Source organism: Chanodichthys erythropterus, chromosome 11 (assembly GCF_024489055.1).
Source record: "Chanodichthys erythropterus isolate Z2021 chromosome 11, ASM2448905v1, whole genome shotgun sequence".
Classification (NCBI taxonomy): Eukaryota; Metazoa; Chordata; class Actinopteri; order Cypriniformes; family Xenocyprididae; genus Chanodichthys; species Chanodichthys erythropterus.
In genome coordinates, this window is record NC_090231.1 from 9,561,055 (window position 1) to 9,582,535 (window position 21,481).

Below are 21,481 nucleotides of genomic sequence, written 5' to 3' on the forward strand. Positions count from 1 at the left end.
CAAGAACACATCCGGGTACTTTCATGCGTCCTCCATTCTTGCGTTCTTGCATATTGGAATGAACTTCGACGGTTGATGATGACGTAAAGCAAGAACACAAGGACGCAAGATCGCTGAAGAACGCATATTGAGAAACAGCCAAAGCGATTGAATTTGGCAGTTGATCACGTGATGCGCTGAACGTTCTAATCACAACGGTGTGATCGTACGTGTCAAAGGGTTAAGGAGAATAATCCTGGAATGTTTTCATCAAAAACCTTCATTTCTTTTCGTCTGAAGAAAGAAAAACATGAACATCTTGGATGACATGGGGTGAGTAAATTATCAGGAAAATTTTATTTAAAAGTGAACTAATCCTTTAAAATGTATAAGGAAGAGATTTTGACATTGATATCGCTTTATGTTCTTCACCCATCTCATCTCAGTATGACCCAACTCATTTCTTCTTGGTAAATATGTTACCAACTTTTGGAAATTTTATTTTTAAACATCATGTAATCCATAATGATTTTTTTTTAATTAAATGATTGGGGATGGGACAAGAGTAAAACAATCAAATATATAGGGCTGGTAAAGTACCAGAAAGAATTTGAAAAGTAGCACAAATACAGTGGGCTCCAGAAATATTGGCAACCTTGGTAAAAAAAATTCTGCATGGCAAATTTTAATATGCAGAGAAGTACAGAGCTGAGAGTACAACTCTCTTATTAGTAGAATGGTTTTGAAATGACCCAAAATATTTTCTAAACAAACACACGAGGGGTAGGGGGGTTGTGCAACCGAGCTGTCTGCATAAATTTTTTTTTTCCCCCTGTGGCTGCTGATTCAGGACTATTTATGACTAATATAGTGTTATGGTTTGTTGCTTTTCCATTATACGCAACTTTGAACTATAGCAATGGGCTTCTCTAAGCCACCTGCTTTCCTGCTCCTCTCCTGCAGGAACACATTTACACAGACTAAATTGCAAGCAACTGTCCAGGCCACGTCCTGTTCGCCAGCTCAGCGTGTATGTGGGCGTTTGTGTACTTTTTCCCTGGCCACCCCATAAGACGAGTACTAACCTTACCAAACATGACTGCCTGAGCTCTTCCACACCACCATAACCAGAGCCAGACTTCCTGTCCTGTCCTTAGCTCATCTATCCATCCAGTAAACAGATGAAATTCTAAGATGACAGTTTCAATTAAAAAATCACATATGTAATATGAGAAATCTATGTATGTTTTACAAATATACTTGTGGAACATATTAATAATTAATAATGGCAGCCACAGTTTCAAGAAAATCTAAACATTTTTTTTTTTTTCTTTTTGCTGGCAAAGAAATTGTCAGACATTTTGTCAGTAGAGGATTGTGTGCCAGAGAGAGAGAAGAAACAGAAGAGTAATTTCACAAGTCAGTTCATGTCATATCATTCTGAACTCGCATTTTTTCCATCTGAATAATACACTCTCATTGCTGTACCTATTCAAAAATAATACAAAAAGTAACAAAGTGAAGAGGGATTCAAAGACGAGGGGGGAAAGAGAATCTAAAGGGAGGGGGTGGGGAAATCGAAAGGGAGGGGACAGGAAAAACAGCACAGAGATGTTTGTGGTGGGCCGTTCATTAAAAAACGCCTCATAAAAGAGAACAATTTTGCTGTGTAGAGCAATGGGGAGGGGGAAAAGACGGGAGGGTAGCGGAAATGGCAGAACACTGTTTTTTCTGACTTTGTCAGCTGGAACAGTTTTAAAACACTGCAAAGAAAAGTGAACGCTCCTCCTTCACTACAAAGTACAGTCACATGTCTCTCTAGTCTGGTCCCTTGTTCTCTCAGATCTCAGATACGAGGATACATTAAAACACTCATCAGTTTTCTGTCCAAAACAAAACAAACATACAACCCGAATTCCAGAAATGTTGGGACGTTTTTTTAAATGTGAATAAAATGAAAACTAAAAGACTTTCTAATCTCATGAGCCAATATTTTATTCACAATAGAACATAGATAACATAACAAATGCTTAAACTTGAGAAATTTTACAATTTTATGCACAAAATGAGCTCATTTCAAATCTGATGCCTGCTACAGGTCTTAAAATATTTGGGACGGGGGCATGTTTACCATGGTGTAGCATCTCCTCTTCTTTTCAGAACAGTTTGAAGACATCTGGGCATCGACGTTATGAGTTTCTGGAGTTTCGGTGTTGAAATTCGGTCCCATTCTTGCCTAATATAGGTTTCCAGCTGCTAAAGAGTTTGTGGTCATATTTTTCTCTATGGGTGAAAGATCTGGACTGCAGGCAGGCCAATTCAGCACCCGGACTCTTCTACGACGAAGCCATGCTGTTGTAATAGCTGCAGTATGTGGTTTTGCATTGTCCTGCTGAAATACACAAGGCCTTCCCTGAAATAGACGTCATCTGGAGAGGAGCATATGTTACTCTAAATATGCAAGCTGCCCATACCGTATGCACTTATGCACCCCCATACCATCAGAGATGTTGGCTTTTGAACTGAGCACTGATAACACGCTGGAAAGTCTCCCTCCTCTTTAGCTGGAGGACACAATGTCCGTGATTTCCAACAAGAATATCAAATTTGGACTCATCTGACCATAGAACACTTTTCCACTTTGAAACAGTCCATTTTAAATGAGCCCACAGGACATGACGGTGCTTCTGAACCATGTTCATAAATGGCTTCCTTTTTACATGTTGGCATCTGCAGATGGCACGGCGGATTGTGTTTATTGACAGTGGTTTCTGGAAGTATTCCTGGGCCCATTTAGTAATGTCATTGACACAATCATGCAGATGTGTGATGCAGTGTCATCTGAGGGCCTGAAGACCACGGGCATCCAATAAAGGTCTTCGACCTTGTCCCTTATGAACACAGAGATTTCTGCAGTTTCTCTGAATCTTTTGATGATGTTATGCACTGTAGATGATGAGATTTGCAAAGCCTTTGCAATTTAACGTTAAGGAACATTGTTTTTAAAGTATTCAACAATCTTTTTACGCACTCTTTCACAGCTCTGCCCATCTTTACTTCTGACAGACTCTGTCTCTCTAAGACATCCCTTTTATAGCTAATCATTTTACAGACCTGATATCAATTAACTTAATTAGTTGCTGGATGTTCTCCCAGCTGAATCTTTTCAAAATTTCTTGCTTTTTTAGCCATTTGTTGCCCCCGTGCCAACTTTTTTGAGACCTGTAGCAGGCATCGAATTTGAAATGAGCTCATTTAGTGGATAAAAGTGTAAAATTTCTCCCTTTAAACATTTGTTATGTTATCTATGTTCTGTTGTAAATAAAATATCGGCTCATGTGATTTGAAAGTCTTTTAGTTTTCATTTTATTCAAATTTAAAAAAACGTCCCAACATTTTTCCCAACGAAATTCGCGTTGTAGCTAGATAGATATATAGATAGATAGGAACACTTTTTTTATGTTTCTGTAGATTTGGGACTCACTCATGAGAGAATTTTATTTTTTAAGGTCCAGGAAAGAGAGAATAATGTTAAAAAAAAGGAACTTTATTTAATTTTCATTTCCAAGTACAAAAAGTATGAAACAGGCAAAATGTCATTCCTTTACATTTACACTATATCATTATCATTATAAATATCATTACCATTATCATTGTTAAAACTACTTCAGAAATGTCTAATACTGATGTATGAAGCCTTGTTACAGAAAACCCATAGCACCATTACTGTTCATAAATAATTCTTTATTTGTTTCTGGAAGGTGGAGAGCGAGAAAATGTCTCAACTCCAGCCTGTTCTATTATAGTAACCAGATTTTTTCCCCCCTCTTAATCCTGACATTAAAAGATCGGAAGCTAATTTGAAATAAGTCACATTCTGCCTGTGTCCAGCAGGACTTGAAATGACAATTTAAAATAGGTAAGACTACACTACGAGAACAATAATAACAATAACCATAGTTATAATAACAACGCCTATCATTAATGACATAATTAATCATAGTAAATACCAAACTCATTGCAATAACAATAGCATTTTGAGTTGAAACAGATGGACAGCTCTGCTCTATAAGTGAATTAATAACTGGCCTACTCCAGAAGCTGTTCGGCTTCTCTCTCCCTGAACTTTGACCTTTAACCTTTGACCTTTCACGTACAGCAGGTCTCTACAGTCGAGCCATACTTTGTGCAAATATCTTTTGTGGTGAATAAAAGGTGCAAGGAAGGTCACTTATGATAGTCCTTCCATTCTATTAATTCAATGGCAAAGGCACTTTATGGGGTACAGGAGGTTTTCATTGGATCGGCAATGTAAAAAGCAAAATCTGAGTTAATGAAATAAGATCAGTTAGCATATAGAACATGTCAATCAAACAGCCGGCCGGCTGGAGTCAAGTTCGGATCTGGAGAGGGAGATTTTCAAAGAGGATAAAGGAGGGATTATATACTGAAAAGAAGACTGAAGGAACAAAAGTGCATTTCACTGAGTAACCATGTAAGAGGTGGAAGAGGGCTCGTGTCTGTCTCTCTTTTCACCCATTCCATTTCGGATTTCTTATTAATGGCAGAGAAGTACATGTAAATAGAAAAACATACAATACACATCCTTCACTTTTCATCTCTCCCTGCCTGCAGACCTGTAAACCAAACTTTACTGTCTGACATTCATATTCCCTCCATCCTAACACAATTTTTCCAAATGCCATCTACTTGAATCCCTCTTACTTTTCTCTTCCCGTGCCTTTCATGTTCATCTCTAAACCTTATCGAGCAGAGAGCGGTGACAGTAGAGGAGGCGTCGAGGGGTACCATAGTGGTGGAAGAACAGCAGAGCCCCCAAAGTGACAAGCACACAGGCCAAAAGAAAGAGTGGGATGACGATGGTTGCGGCTCTTCCCATGGCTCCGCCCTCTGACTCGTCCATCTCGATGATAAGCACTTCCTCATCTGTGCCGGCCCTCTTCTTGGGCTCCTCACCTTCACAGCCCATCCAGTCAGTCAGGACAGATTTGGGGAAGCCTGGCTCCACCTTCAGCTGCTGATTGTTAAACTTCCAGTACTTATTGGCTTTGTAGAAGTAGGTGTGGGCTGGAAAATTGTGGAAAAAGTTCATTCAGTAAAAGTGGCTCTAAATCTCCCTATCTCTCTACATTATATATATATATATATATATATATATATATATATATATATATATATATATATATATATATATATATATATAATGTAGAGAGAGAGGGAGAAATATATATATACACACACACACGTTACAGTTCAAAAGTTTGGGATCAGATTTATATATATATATATATATATATATATATATATATATATATATATATATATATATATATACATACAATGTTACAAAAGATTTCAATTTCAAATAAATCAAAATTTCAAAAGTTTGGGGGCAGATTTTTATATATATATATATATATATATATATATATATATACAATGTTACAAAAGATTTCAATTTTAAATAAATGCTTTTCTTTGGAACTTTATATTCATCAAAGAATCCTGAAAAAAAGTAGCAATAATACATTACATAAATGTTTCTTGAGCGCCAAATCAGAATTTTAGAATGATTTCTGAAGGATCATGTGACACTGAAGACTGGAGTAATGATGCTGAAAATTCAGATTTGCCATGATAGGAATAAATTACATTTTAAAAAATATTAAAATAGAAAACAGTTATTTTTAATTGCAATAAAATTTCACAATATTACTGTATTTAATAGGGTTGTCGGTAGTGAAATTTAAATGTCTTCAATGTGATGAAACCAGCATTTCTGAAGTACCAGTAGTACCGAATAGCAGATATATTCGGTACGTGCTGATAGGCGGCTACTTTCAAACGCTCCCATGTGTTTCTGTGTAAGCACTCTGCGAAGAGCGTCAAAGGTTTCTATTTACAATGTGTTTTTGAAGCATTGATCATTGTAGCCAATCATAGATATATCTGTTGAGTGTGTGAAAGCAATGGTCAATCAGATTAAGTTTAAATTTAAATTCAGATCAAGTCAGATTAAGTAGCATCAAAAGAGTGTAGATCTCAGTGAGCAGGCACTAAACATAGCCTTAGTGATTGACATCTTCAGTGATTATAAAGGGAGCGCTCTTCTTTCTGTTTCATTATAACCCATATACAACATGAATAAAAGTTTTGTTTTTCATGCTATTCAGTACACTTTAAAGTTTCTGGATTTACAACTGTATTTAAATGAGTGATTGAATCTGAAACTGCAATGATTGAAAGTGATATAACCATAGGACAAAAATTGTTGATAGGACAAAAATCTGATATTGTATGCCAAAATAGATGTGCATTAAAGGGTTAGTTCACCCAAAAATGAAAATTCTGTCATAAATGAATCACCTTCATTTTGTTCATGTTCGGAACAAAAATGAAGATCTTTTTATAAAATCTGAGAGCTTTCTGTCCCTCCATAGACAGCTACACAACTGACACTTTCACGCTTCAAAAAGTAAAACTAATCCATATGAATTGAGTTTAGTCCAGATTTTCTAAAGAGACTTGATCGCTTTATATGATAAATAGATTGAATTTAGGCTTTTATTCACATATAAACATTCATCAACTCACATCAGTTGTGGTAAACAGAAGCTCAAGCGTGTTTGCTTGATGTGAGAGAACCAATGAGGTTCATTCTCGTGTGTTACGTCATGTTTGAGCCTCCAGAAGAGGATTGTTCTTGCGCTGCAAGCAGGTTCGGTTGAGCTTTTGTTTATTTTCGCTGATCAATGCTTATATGTGAATAAAAACCTAAACTTAATCTGTTCATCATATACAGCCATTTTCATTTTTGGGTGAACTAACCCCTTAAGTCTCAGAGTGTAAATGCAAACAGACCTGCCACTTGTGTATAAGATGTGTCCTTCATTTTATTACTAATTTTTTTACTTGATCTTTTTATTAACAATGTTACATTTGAAGGCTACATGCTCTTTAAATGTATTATTTACTTATAACCATTATCATTGCAGATAACAAACACCTTAATTTAATTCATATTTTTATTTGAAAATAGTTAAATAAAATAGTAAAATAGTTCCAACCGTTTTTGCTATGGTACTGAGAACCATGAAATTATACCAGTATTGGTCCCGTGACAATGCCAGTTTTATTGTAATTTTGATCAAGTAAATGGATCCTTTCTGAGACTTTTTTTCAAAAACACCAAAAAATCTTGACCCCAAACTTTTAAATGAACTTCTGAATATATATATGTATAGCATGTGTGTGTTTTATTAGATAATCTTCTTTGATAATTTGTGTTGCTTTTTTCCCCTTTGTCAGACTTGACAGTGTAGAATCCACATGAAAGGACAAATGCTTCTGTACCTCCATCCTCGCTCATGAAGGCCCCTTTGATATTATCTGGTACTCCTTGCCATACACTGATGGGTTTGGGGTAGTCTGAATCCACAGATCTGCTGTTCTCATTGAAACGATAATACCTGAGAAAACAGACAAGGCATGAAAGGGAAAGAAAAACAATAAAAGAAAGGGGGAAGTTCACAAAAAAAGAAGAGGAAACATTTTTTCTCCATATGACACAATATCACATGGATTTAGAATCAGACACTGAGTAAGAATTGGTAAGTGAAATTGGGAACTTACTTGGTTCCTCTGAAGAAGTAAGTGTTGCCGGTGGGTGTGTAGAAAACAGCTGCATCCAGCTTGTCTCTTGGTAGGCCTGTGCCAAGTTCCTTGAAAGTTTTTGGATAACCTTCCTCCATTTTAGCCTCGTTGAAAACCCAGTACTTATCACCTAGTGAGAGGACAGACAAACAAGCATCATTGCATAATTTGTGACACCTATTAGAACCAGAGATGCAATGTCACAAAAGGCAAAAAAATATAGAAGACGGGCGCACCTTTGAAGAAAACGAATTTTCCATCAGAACGTTCGTAGGCTGCGTTGATAGAGGGAGGCAGTCCCTTCCAGAAGTGCCCAATGGGCATGGGATACCCCTGCTGAGGTTTACCATCACGCATTCTCCAGAACCACTTTTCCTGTGAAGCAGAGGGGGTGTAAATATTAAGTACTCACAAAATACATGGTATGTACACAAAACGTTTTGCATTCTGTTGTACCTTGAAGACGAACATCTCTCCCCTGAGGAAAGTGATGGTGTCAAAGTGTCCCTCACATATGTCAGGACCAAAGGAAGGGCGGTCTGGCCTGCGAGTGGGGGGCCGCGGTGCTGGGGGATGAGGCTCTTCTCCAGAACGAACACCTGCCGAAAGGTGCATGTCACATCTGTTTTACATGTCTTTCATTTTGTAAATTGTCTTGTCTAGCTTTGTTTTATGCAACCCATTGTTGGTGAGTTTGGTGAAGCCTGTTTATGCCACGCTCTAGTCTTTTCAAGTCAAGTGCTCATGTTTATGTCATGTCATAGTTCTGTTTGTTTTGTATCTGGTTTGGCTCACCTTCAGTGGACATTGCATTAAAATGCACAGGTAAGCATCAATTTTAGTAGATTATTTGCAGCTTTTTGAAACTGTACTAGCAGTTTTTATGTTTAAATTAATATAGTTTTAAACACACAAACGTGTAAATATTTGCTTTTTTTGTATTTGTAATTCTAACTGTGAATACTTCAGATAGAATGTGAAACAACAATTGAAAACAACATTTTGGTAAGTTGTTTATTGGTGATTTTTAGCAAAGTCCCTTTAAGACAAGTCATTTCACTCGGCGGCCATCTTTGAAACGCCTCTCGGTCATTATGCTTCATCATCTCTTTGAATGGGGAAACATCAAATTCTCCAAAACTGGTCACCAACCTTACGATTAAATTTCATATTTGAAATCACCAATGAAATCTAACAACAACCGGCTCATAAATTTAGTTTCTAAACGCTCGAATCATGACAAAAAAACTGTATTTTTCAGGCTGGATCAAGCTAATGCGCATGCGCAGACCTAAATGCGCGTCTCTTCGGAGGCGCGCGTCTGTCTGTTTCTATAGAAACCGGTGATTCTAACGGCCGCTGAAGTGACGCGATGACTTTACCAGTCGGCGATTGGCTCTTATTTAGAAGGCGGGACTTATTCCGCCATATTGCGCGTTACACTTTCTTCCATTCAAAACAATACGAGTGACTTGTCTTTGTTTTTAGTAATTGTTATATACTTATCTTTTTTATTCTTATCTTGTATGTTATTTTACCTTAGATAGCCTTTTGAATTAATTTGGTAACACTTAACCTATATTAACCTTCTGACTGAATCTGCTGTATTTTGGTAACACTTTACAAGGTTCCATTTGTTAACATTAGTTAACTAAGTTACATTATTTAACATTAACTAACAATGAAAAATACTTCAAAAGCATTTATTATTCTTAGTTAAAATTAGTTTCAACATCAAATCAGTTAATCACATCTAACATATATATATATATATATATATATATATATATATATATATATATATATATATATATATATACATATATATATTTGTATGCGTATATATGTATATATTTACAGACTTTTTTGTTAGATGCAATTAATCGCGATTAATCAATTTGACAGCACTTATCTGTTTATATTATTAATAATTATTATATTATTAACCAATGTTAACAAAGATGAATGAATACTGTAAAAGATGTATTGCTCATTTTGTAAGTTAATGTTATCTAATTGGACCCCTAGTGTTAAAATCTAGTCAGACTGTCATTATACATAAGAATCTTGTTAAAAAAAAAATTATGAATAAATAAATGAAAATAAATATGTTTATAATGAAAACTGAAAAATACCATATATTTGCTGGATCCCCCGTCTGTCATCATCGGGCAGCACAAAGTTCTCTGTGTCCATCCACTGGTAAAACGGAGCCATGATGGCAGAGGGATCGCCTGAGTGTTCCAAACCAAGAGCATGACCTAATTCATGCACTGCAACCAGGAACACATCGTTACCTGAAAGAGAGGCAGAACGATGTTACTCCAAATATAAAATGTCACAGACTTTACATGCACACATAACGCAAACATTTTCACATTCTCTTATTCTTTGCTCACCTCCCTGGTCAACGTTGCCTGTTGTCCAAGGCTCTGCTGAGTCGAAATGGGTATCACCTCCGATACCGTGGCCAGGGAAGTACGCATGGGCCAGGAAACCTCCCTCGCCGTCAAATGGGGTGCTGTCTCCGTGAAAGCCTTCCGCGAAGAAAAGCATGATATCTGCAAACTTGTCCACCTTGCCATTGATTTGACTGTATGGGATTTCACGGAACTTGAGTGGCGTCACGGCCTCCCAGACCTTGAAGGCCTTCCTGATGGCCTCATGTGTGGCGCGCTCGCCTACTTTAGGAGTGTAGTTCTGGATACTGAAAAAAGAAAACATTTCTGCTTAATTGCTATATCTGACTGTTCCTTTCAGGAAGGAAGTGAAGAAACTGGTAATTTTTAAATAAATATGTAATATGTCGATTTTCACTTCTGAAAAAGAAAAACCAGACAAGCTAATAATGTTCTGAAGAAGTTAGTCATCATTTTCATGTTCTGAATGTTTAATCTTGAATTGGAATGCAAAATGAAAATGCGAACCAGCTTGCCCAAACAGAATACTATTTGAATACAAAAAAATGCATGTTAATGTCAGGTGTATCCACCTTATTTTGCAATTTTCTAAGCTATTTTCTGTAAATGCACGAGACTTCAAATTCATTGCCCACTATATAGGTAAATAACTAGAAGAATAACAAAGTGAGGTATACAGTAAAACTATTTGTGCTGTGTTTATGATTATGATTAGAAATTAAAATATGATAATAAATATCAGTTTGCAATATCAAGCAGCATAGCGGACTTTTTTTGTACAACTAAAATAGCTGGAAGTGGGTGACACCAGAAGTCTCATACCGTCAGGATACAAACGGCTTTTGCTTTAAAATTAAGTTGGATAGAGTTCCACAGTTTTATATGCATTAATTGATACTATAATTAATTCTCTTTATGTAGTCAATTACAGTTCCATACCTGAAAGTGACCTCTCTTTTTTCCCATTTTAGGCCCTGGATGACATAGCGCTTCTTTCGTAGGTTGCTCTTCAGTTCAGAGCCGAATTTATCCGGAACACCGCACCTTGGCCGCTGCATTGCCCTGACAACATCATGTTAATGCAAGACATAAAGTCACTCGATTATACGTGACTGGTTGCAAATCAGTTGATTATTTCTCAATCAGGTTATCCATTTGTTGACAAAGATTGTCAGACATTAGCATAAATAATGTAACTATTGAGTTACATATTGCACATTATCTTTAAATAGTCATAATTAACCAGTGGTGGACAGTACTGAAGTTACATTTTTCAAGTATCTGTACTTTTATTTTGGTTTTATTTTTACTTCACTACATTCCAAAGCATAATATCATACTTTTTATTTCATTTCATAAAAACATATCATTCCTTGTTTTTTCGAGCTTAAGAAATCGCCACCAAATACCCAAACCAAGATGCGATAGCGATTCATGAATGTGCCGATTCTTTCCAGTGAACCTGCTGAATTTATTCACAATTTGCACTGAATGATTAATTCTTGAATTGGACTGATCCAATTGCAGCTGTTTTTGAGTTAACAACTTAACAACAAAAAGTAAGTTACTAATAGTTAAATTTAATGTAATATAAATAAATGTAATATAAATATATGTAATAAATGTAATATACATTTTTAGGTCATGACTGTCAGTTGTTTGTGTACTAAATCTGCTGTAAAAGTGTATTAGTATAATAATAGTATAATGTATAATAAGTAGGGCTGTCAAACGATTAATCGCGATTAATCGCATACAAAATAAAAGTTTGAGTTTGCCTAATATTTGTGGGTGTACTGTGTGTAATTATCATGTATATATAAATACAAACACGTTCAAGTATATATTTGAGAAATATTTATTTATTTATATTTTATATAATTTATATTATATATAAATGAAAATATTTTGTACAAAAAATATTTCTCTTAAATATATACATTAATTTGTGTGTATTTCTATAAACATAATTACACACAGTACACCCACATATATTAGGCAAACTCAAACTTTTATTTTGTATGCGATTAATCGCGATTAATCGTTTGACAGCCCTAATAATAAGTTTTGGTTTTAAAATAAAAAGTGTTTGCTTATTCTCAGATCAACATATATGTTAAATGTCTGAACTGATTTTGCTTATTATTGCTGGAAAACGACTGGTACTGGCTAGAATAAATAATAAACATTGTTTATTTATCAGTGCTTTTTACATTTAATACTTAAGCACATTCAAAATACAAATTACTTTAGTACTTTATTAAAGTAATATTGAAAATGAGTACTTATACTTTTACAGGAGTAATATTTTATTAGCATATCTGTATTTTGTCCACCACTGTAATTAACAAATTAGAGATGAACGAGACTGGGCAAGACTTACGTTAGTGTAGCTGGATCCATAGTGCCGGTGACAGTGAGGCCATAGAATTTCTGCATGGCGGATATAGCGGCGGTGATGGATTTAGGAGAGCGGATTGCCTGAGCCCGAACATCGCCAGGAGGAAGATAACCATACTGCTGGAGCCATGCCTGAGAGAGAATGAATGTCACATTAACACACGACACACATTAACATGCAGATGTCCCATAACTACTCTTCTTCATTATAATACACCACATTAATCATAAATGAAAAACACACACACACAAAAAAAAATGTTACTCTGGAAAACATTACAAATTATATCAGAGCATGAAATAGCACAGGTGTACTGCCGTCATGGCTGTTAAGGTGACCTCAGTGAATTAAAGGTTGGACTGAATGTTTTTGAAGTGCACTCACTGTTCCAAATGTCTCAGTGCTGCACCACATCCACATGACATGCTGTCTGAATTTATAAAACCTAATTGTACATAAACCTGCCAAAGTCCACAAACATCAGTGATGAACCACAGTGCAAACACGAGGATGTGTGTGTCTGTGTGCTTATGTCCTGGTTAAACTTTTGTGAGTAAGAGAGTGTGTGTGGACACTCAAGTATTTTAAAGGCTTTAACTGTGTCTTGTGTGTTGTAACTGTAAGTAAAAGTGTGTCAGAGATTTTATGGCCACAACTGTAACATGTACATGCATGCGTTTCCAATCTAGTTATACTTTGGGAATACATTTGCTGCCAAACCCCCGCCCCCCTCTCTCCTTCATAAATGTAAAAAATTATTTTTTTCTAAAAAAGCTAAATGATCTTTGAGGGATCGGATTAGGGCTAGCCACACTTGGGTAAAGACAGACCAGACTAACTTTGAAGTAAAACAGTTCCTTTGTTTTCCGACTTACAGAAATAACCACTGAGAAAATGAAAAGAGAGAAAAAGGAAAAATAACAAAACAAATAAAATCTAAATATATCTTATAGTGTACAGCTAGTCAAGAAGCAATGTTTATGTAATTATGTAGCTTCAAAGAACTTAATCTTCATGTGTTTCATTATGACTTGCACACAAAGAAAACATGTTTTCGATTTATATATTTTCACTTTAAAGAAGCAAATGGATCAAAATTAAAAAAAATAATATCAGTTATTGAAAATCCTACACAACAAACCGGTATTCTGAATACTGAAGGGATGTGTCCGCCTCATGTCTATGGTATGGTCCTGATTATAGCTGTGCAGGTGGTTGTAGACTAATGCTCTGATCTGGGCTGTTAACACAAAGGTTACACATTTAGGAGTGACTGTCTGTTAGACTAAATAGGGTAAATGTCTCATTTTAAGGATCAGACAGCCAGTGTCTCCATTCCAACCACAAAGAGTGTCAGCAAAAATTACAAGCAGTTTTTCAGTAATCCTTGTGACCTCAGACTGCCTCCCTTTCTTTTCTTTTCTTTTCTTTTTTCTTTTCTTTTCTTTTCTTTTCTCTCAGTATAAGCAGTATCTATATCTACACAAAAAAAAAGAAATGAGAAAAAGAAGGACGAGCATGATGGCATAGAGACTGTTCAGACTTACAATGGTTGAAATTAAGTCATAATTATGTTAACTACACTGTGGAAAAAAAAAAAAAAATAGCAATTACATATTTCCAGGTTATGGGACTATGAGTCACATATAGCCTACTAAGGGCCAAATTTTCGAAACATGGCAAATTACTGTGCAATTTCAAAAGACACTCAAATGAAAGAACACAGAAGCAGCCGGATCATTTCCATAATGAACAACGCAATCTAGCACATATTAGGGTCTGGGTTAAGGCATGCTTTTTTGGGGCGTTAAATAATGGCGCAAATACCAGTAAATTAACTAGCGCAAACCTTAGTAAATCGTGTTGCATGATTCATTTAACTACTCTCCTCCCAATCCCATTGTGCTTAAATGGGAATCTTTGAAATAAGTTCAGCTGCAAAATAGGCCTGTGTCCATGCCTTTTCAGTGCTAATTTTTCACTGTGTCTTTAGTAAATTATGACAGTAGTTGTTTTTAGTGCCAAAAGAGGGTGCTGGCACAAGCTGTTAGTAAATCTGGCCCAAAGAAATGTAAATTACTTGTAACTACATATAACTCATGTTAGACCAACAGAACTCCCTCAAATGTTGTCAACTGTCAAGTGTTGAGGTTAGACTTGTGCTGATATTCGGTAATGCGATAAATCGCGATAATGAATATGTACGATATTGTAATCGTCGGCCCTTCAGAATACCGTAAATAATAATTTATTACCAATTATTAATTTTTTATAAGGCAATTAAGAATAATTTACTTATCAATCGTATAAAATGCACAACACCGCTGTATTCTGCGTCAAAAGGACACGCGCTCAGATGTTAAACAATCCCAACGTGCACGAGAAGCACATGGCGGAACCAGTGAAGGAGACGAGCTGAATGAAAGTGCGCGTTCACTCTCTGACAGTAGAGGGCGCTGATGGAACAGCAGCGTGCAGCGGTTACCACGGAAACTGTGCAAACAAAGTAACTGCACTAGTGAAGTTTTTAAAATGCTTCAAACAGCCATTCATTTTTTTGTAATCTCAGTGTTGTTCATCACAGCACCAAATACTGAATACTTAAAAAAGACTTAAAAGGATTATTTTCAAACCTTGCTCCATTTTTCTTTTTTTCTCAGTCCGCCATTCAATTCCTCCTTCTTTATGAGTGCTTTCTGTGTGTGGTGCCTCCGCTGTGGTGACGCACCCCATTTTTGTAAAAACACTAACTCATGAGGATGAAAACGTTTCCCCCTCTCTCTCTCTCTTACTCCCTCTGAAGGCCACTCTTCTCCCTCCCAAAAAGCCTCAAGTCTCTTCTTAATGCAGCCAGCAATCCCAGCATGCTCCGCTGCCCTGGAACTCCCAGCGGTGGGTGTCAAAGGTTCTATTTAGAACCCCCCTGCCATTCCCCCGACTGAGGAAGAGCGAGTCACTGTGTGGCCAATGCGTCAGCTATTACCATGCAGACAGGTAGACTTTATTGAGTTTACTGAGTCTTGGGTTGTCTGGGAAAGCCTTATGTAGTAATCAAGGCAGATGCTGCCATCATACACAGATCTGGGAACAGATTTCAACAGTAACCATTAACTCACACATGACGGTAAATGGCAGGTACAGAAGACGTGAGGTTAAGTGTAACACGCTATGACGTCACTGCCAGCAAGGTTAAGACATGCTACAGCAAAAATTACAATCAGCCCTCCTTCACAGAAGACCTGTTATGCTTTTTTACAATTCAATGTTCTTTAGTGTGCTATTTGAGCATGAAAAAAGGCCTGTAACAAAGCACAAAGTCACTCCAAAGGGAGTTGTTCTTTATATCAGTAAAGCACTGTTTCTGAACTGCCTAAAACGCCTCGATTGTAGTCTTGAGTTTTCTTCTGGGAACGTACATATCACATTACAATATTCTTATTTAAATAATCCTTGCCCAAGGCATAAGCAAAAAAAGGCAAGGCCTGGTTGAGTTGTGTTAGTACTGTGTTGAAACTCGTGGTTATGGTAAGGGGCTTAACATTTCTGAAACACTCTCAAAGCGGTTGACCAATCACAATACACTGGTTCAGCTGACCAATCAGAGCACATTGCGCTTTCCGGAAGAGAGTGCTTCATAGACAGGAATTAAACTGAGTGTTACTGACAAACTGGGAAGATGGTGCTGTAAAACAATAAACATTCAAGCATGACAACCTATTCTATCAAGACTTTGTAAAATGGCATAATATGCCCTCTTTAAAAAAAAAATGGATCAAGTATGCTTTCTAAGATCGTTTTTTCAAAAAAATAAATTAATTAATCAGTTTCCATATTGGTAAGAAGAGCATGTTGTTTTGCTGGTATGTTTTCACAGTTTTAACACTAATCTCTGATTCTTATAGTTTCTCTGCAGAAAATATTAATGTCAGATTTTCCATGCTTAGAGGGGGAAAAAGCAGCATTTATGATTTTAACAGCTGATCTGCTGCTCCTAAGGCATTAAAGACGGAAAAAAGCAAACTATTACTAAAGAGGGAGAAAAAGAAGTTGGGGGGAAAAAAGAGAGATCCTAAAGATTTTTTTAAAATGTTAGAAATATAAAAACAAAGGGTAGAAGAAAAAAGAAGGAAAAGAAAAAAAGGAGGGCAGAGGTGAGTCTGAATGCACAACAGAAGGACTGAGTCAGTTGTTCCTCATTGTCTGTGCCAATGGAAAAACCAGAAAATTTTAGGCATTAGTGCCCGTGTCTTACTCCGCATCTTCATGTGGAGGATCAGATCACTGACCGATTTACTGAGCAGCTGAACTAATTCTGACACAGGGAATTTCTCACCTCCAGTTTAAAACAATCCAAAAACTAAAGCAAACTTCAATATCTCTGTTTCAATTCATTTGAGAACACAGAAAAAAAAGTTACAGATACATGACATTATCATCCATATATAATCTACATACTCATTTATATACTGCAGAACTACATTGTTTTTCTATGCAAGCAAAACAAGCATCAAAAAGAGAAATTGTGTTGTTTGAGTCTTAATCTTAATGAACATATTATTTGTTTGTGCTCTTCTAAACTCCAAATAACTTTTTCAAGCTTCTTCAAGTGATGAAGGTCTGAAAGATTCAGCTGAGTTTTAACAGATGCTTTGCATCTGTAATACTACTTAAACAAATACATCATCTCTCGTCTATGGTCTGGACGGGGGTTGAGGGCAATACCCAGCTGTTTTCCATAAGGAATATGGCTAAACGTCTTTCTTTTTTGCCTTTTTAGTACAGTATTCAAAACAATAGCACCTGTAACAACAGAAAAGGTGCAGCGCAAAGTCATAATAAACCTGACGTAAAGCAATTATTTCATTAGAAGTAAAGTTCAGAATTCCAAGAAAACAAAAACAGCATAGTTTGGGGAAAAAAGGGATTGTACAACTTAGGAAAACCAAAACACTTGCATATGTGGTTAAAGCATATTAAGAAATATTGTGATAAACGTCAACCAAAAGTCTAAAGAAGGATGGCAGTTTCACAAGCACTGCGCATCTGTGATTTAACCTTTTGCGTGACCTTACTCTCTGATCACGCGACTCTCACATGAGGAGACTGTTATTGTCTTTGAAAACCTTCGAAAGCTTTTGGTGGAATCTGCAGAGCTGAATTTTTTCCACACTAGCCTTGGGTACATCTCTCAACCATCTCAGAAATGTGAAGGAGTGTGTGAGAAAGGAATGAAGAGATGCAAATAGAGACAGTTATTAAAATGTCTTAAATCCTCTCTCTGATCTTGTTTTCTTTATTTTAGGCCGTTAAGATTTCCTGGCTTGCATTTGTGACAGAGACGCCAAAACGTCCTGAAAAACAGTCACTCGCTCTCTTCCCCCTCACAGTTATGTGTCTACCAGACACAGGCCTCTTTCTGAAACAAACAGGATGGCTCCGGGGTGTATGAACAAATTGATATATATCTAATGATATATCTGCCTTCTTTTTTCCGTCAAAGCTAATACAAAGAAAAAATGTGAATCTAGAGATGCAGACAAACCACAGAATTGCAACACTTTAATAACTAACCATCTCTAGCTAAATAGGAGTCCTGGAATCTCTGACTCACTCCTGTTTTGTTTTACCTTGATATTTAGGGGTCTGAAAAAACACAGCTCCTTAAAACTTCATCTGACTTCTCATTTGTATTCAACTGTGAGTTATGAGGTACATGAATACACTTCATGAAGGAAATCCTGACATGTGGAAGCATCTGAGTATATCTGTGTCCAACAATACAGGCTTGACAGACAGGCAGTGGAAAGACAGGAACACACAAACCGCTGGCTTTTTACTCATTTTACTATTTTTACTACTAAATGTCCCCACAATTTTACTATTGTGGGGACATTTGGTCCCCATAATGTAGTTTAAATATGTACACACACACAATACTAGAACATCACTGGCTGTGCGTTTACCTCTGGTCTGACTTCTTTGTCACTGGTCCCGCTTTGCACCAGAAAGACGCTTGCGAGGGCGAGCGGCAGTAGCCGCGGTAACGTCTGGAGTTTCGGTAACATTCCTCAATGCGCGAGACTACTGAGCTCGGGACACAAAAAATGCTCTAGACTCCGTTCTTAAAGTTTCCTCCTCTAAGTTTTCTCCAGTAGATTTTCCTGAGTCAGACCATTCCAATAGTGAAAACGTTCCTTAAAAATCTGCCTGGTGGTTTTCCCAAAGTACCCAAAGAATAAAAACTGACTTATGCCTAACCTATAAAGTATGTATGATCATTATTATTAAAAACTTTTCCAAAAGTAAAGCTGGACCCTACGCTTTTCAGCCGAAGAATATCTTCAGATCTGAAATATATTTATCTTAGGTCTGCGCTACATTCTCATCTTGCACTGGAGTTTTCTTTTGTCCTCCGCTGATCTCTCCACAGGCGGCTTTCACTGTCAGATTGGAGACGTGGTTGTTTTTTACGTCCCCTCTGTGGTACTCTGCCTGCACCTCTAACTGGGAGGAGTTAAAGGTGCAATATGTAAGAATTTTGCAGTAAAATATCCAAAAACCACTAAGACAGTGTTATATATTTTGTTCACTTGAGTAATTACAATATCCAAAATGTTTCCAACTATTTGTAAATCGTGAGAAAACTGCAATTTTAACCAAGGCTCCGGGACGTGTGAGGAGTCGCCTGTCAATTGCGTCATACCCTCGGTTTCCAGTTTTATTTTGTAGAAACCATGGAAACACCAAAGACGCTTTAATATTTACATGTTTTAATAGACAAGGGAACTGTTTTGATATATTTATAGACAGAAAACTAAATATTGTTATATAGCTCAACAAGTTGTCTTATTGTTTAAATCTAATTTTCTTGATTTTTTTTGCGAGTACCATGCTTTACCATGCCTCAGAGAAAAACACTATTTAGCTATCATAGCATAATCAGATGCAGCTTTATTTTTAGTAACAGTAATACAGAATTTTCTCCATCATACAATAGAGTACCTCAGAGATGATGTGTTTTTGTAGGCCAACCCGGAAGTTAGCGGCGCACTAATACTTATCCACTTTTTCATTAGACATTACTTACTTTGTTTTTTTTTTGTTTTTTTTTAAAAAACAACATTTAATTGTCCAAACCCGATTCCAATAAAGTTGGGACACTGTACAATTTGTGAATAAAAATGCAATGATGTGGAAGTTTTCAAATTTCAATATTTTATTCAGAATACAACATAGATGACATATCAAATGTTTAAACTGAGAAAATTTATCATTTTAAGGGAAAAATAAGTTGATTTTAAATTTCATGGCATCAACACATCTCAAAAAAGTTGGGACAAGGCCATGTTTACCACTGTGTGGCATCCCCTCTTCTTTTTATAACAGTCTACAAACGTCTGGGGACTGAGGAGACAAGTTGCTCAAGTTTAGGAATAGGAATATTGTCCCATTCTTGTCTAATACAGGCTTCTAGTTGCTCAACTGTCTCAGGTCTTCTTTGTTGCATCTTCCTCTTTATGATGCGCCAAATGTTTTCCATGGGTGAAAGATCTGGACTGCAGGCTGGCCAATTCAGTACCCGGATCCTTCTTCTACGCAGCCATGATATTGTAATTGATGCAGTAAGTGGTCTGGCATTGTCATGTTGGAAAATGCAAGGCCTTCCCTGAAAGAGACGACATCTGGATGGGAGCATATGTTGTTCTAGAACTTGGATATACCTTTCAGCATTGATGGTGCCTTTCCAGATGTGTAAGCTGCCCATGCCACAGGCACTCATGCGACCCCATACCATCAGAGATGCAGGCTTCTGAACTGAGCGCTGGTAACAACTTGGGTTGTCCTCTTTAGTCCGGATGACATGGCGTCCCAGTTTTCCAAAAAGAACTTCAAATTTTGATTCGTCTGACCACAGAACAGTTTTCCACTTTGCCACAGTCCATTTTAAATGAGCCTTGGACCAGAGAAAACGCCTGCGCTTCTGGATCATGTTTACATATGGCTTCTTTTTAACTTATAGAGTTTTAGCCGGCAATGGCAAATGGCACGGTGGATTGTGTTCACCGACAATGTTTTCTGGAAGTATTCCTGAGTCCATGTTGTGATTTCATTACAGTAGCATTCCTGTATGTGATGCAGTGCCATCTAAAGGCCCGAAAATCACGGGCATCCAGTATGGTTTTCCGGCCTTGACCCTTACACACAGAGATTGTTCCAGATTCTCTGAATCTTTGGATGATATTATGCACTGTAGTTGATGATAACTTCAAACTCTTTGCAATTTTTCTCTGAGAAACTCCTTTCCGATATTGCTCCTCTATTTTTTGCCGCAGCATTGGGGGAATTGGTGATCCTCTTCCGATCTTGACTTCTGAGAGACACTGCCACTCTGAGAGGCTCTTTTTATACCCAATCATGTTGCCAATTGACCTAATAAGTTGCAAATTGGTCCTCCGGCTGTTCCTTATATGTACATTTAACTTTTCCAGCCTCTTATTGCTACCTTTCCCAAATTTTTTGGAATGTGTAGCTCTCATGAAATCCAAAATGAGACAATATTTGGCATGACATTTCAAAATGTCTCACTTTCAACATCTGATATGTTATCTATATTCTATTGTGAATAAAATATAAGTTCATGAGATTTGTAAATTATTGCATTCCTTTTTTATTCACAATTTGTACAGTGTCCCAACTTTTTTGGAATTGGGTTTGTAAATGTAATCAATAAAATGAATAGTAGTTTAATAATAATGATTATAATATATTAGATTGACAAGATTCCATTTGATGCAGAAATACATGGTTTATTATAATTATTATCATAGTAAATATATTTTTAAAAAACTAGTTAAAGGTGCAATATGTAATATTTTCTGTCCGCTAGAGGCCTATTCAAAACAAAGGTGTAGCTTGATGATGCCAAGTTTCAGCGCGGAATCTTGGGACATGTGGTCTTCACCTCAACGGACAGTGCAAAAGAATAGGGATTGGACTCGGGAAGAAA

The 21,481-nt window shown here is 36.7% G+C and overlaps 1 protein-coding gene across 2 annotated transcripts; it reads right to left on the minus strand.

Moving 5' to 3' along the window:
• Nucleotides 1-3,496: 3,496 nt before the first annotated feature.
• Nucleotides 3,497-18,919, minus strand: mmp14a (matrix metallopeptidase 14a (membrane-inserted)). 2 transcript variants are annotated; one of them, XM_067400386.1, is made up of 10 exons: nucleotides 18,438-18,919; nucleotides 12,457-12,605; nucleotides 11,013-11,135; nucleotides 10,053-10,360; nucleotides 9,789-9,950; nucleotides 8,110-8,252; nucleotides 7,890-8,028; nucleotides 7,633-7,783; nucleotides 7,354-7,469; nucleotides 3,497-5,067 (listed from the first exon to the last, which is right to left on the minus strand). In XM_067400386.1, the coding sequence occupies exons 1-10, from the start codon at nucleotides 18,537-18,539 to the stop codon at nucleotides 4,736-4,738; spliced, it is 1,725 nt and encodes a 574-aa protein (XP_067256487.1). In that variant the 5' UTR covers nucleotides 18,540-18,919; the 3' UTR covers nucleotides 3,497-4,735. The 2 variants fall into 2 exon arrangements, with proteins under 2 accessions (XP_067256487.1, XP_067256488.1); XM_067400387.1 differs by lacking the exon at nucleotides 18,438-18,919 and adding an exon at nucleotides 13,616-13,677.
• Nucleotides 18,920-21,481: the final 2,562 nt, after the last annotated feature.

Bases quoted from the DNA above. Each gene is read 5' to 3' on its own strand.
- mmp14a (XM_067400386.1), bottom strand. From the start codon at position 18,539: ATGTTACCGAAACTCCAGACGTTACCGCGGCTACTGCCGCTCGCCCTC. The intron at 9,951-10,052 runs GTGAGCAAAGAA...CCTCTCTTTCAG, and splicing joins AGGCAACGTTGACCAGGGAG to GTAACGATGTGTTCCTGGTT. The intron at 5,068-7,353 runs GTACAGAAGCAT...ACAATTTTCCAG, and splicing joins CTTCATGAGCGAGGATGGAG to CCCACACCTACTTCTACAAA.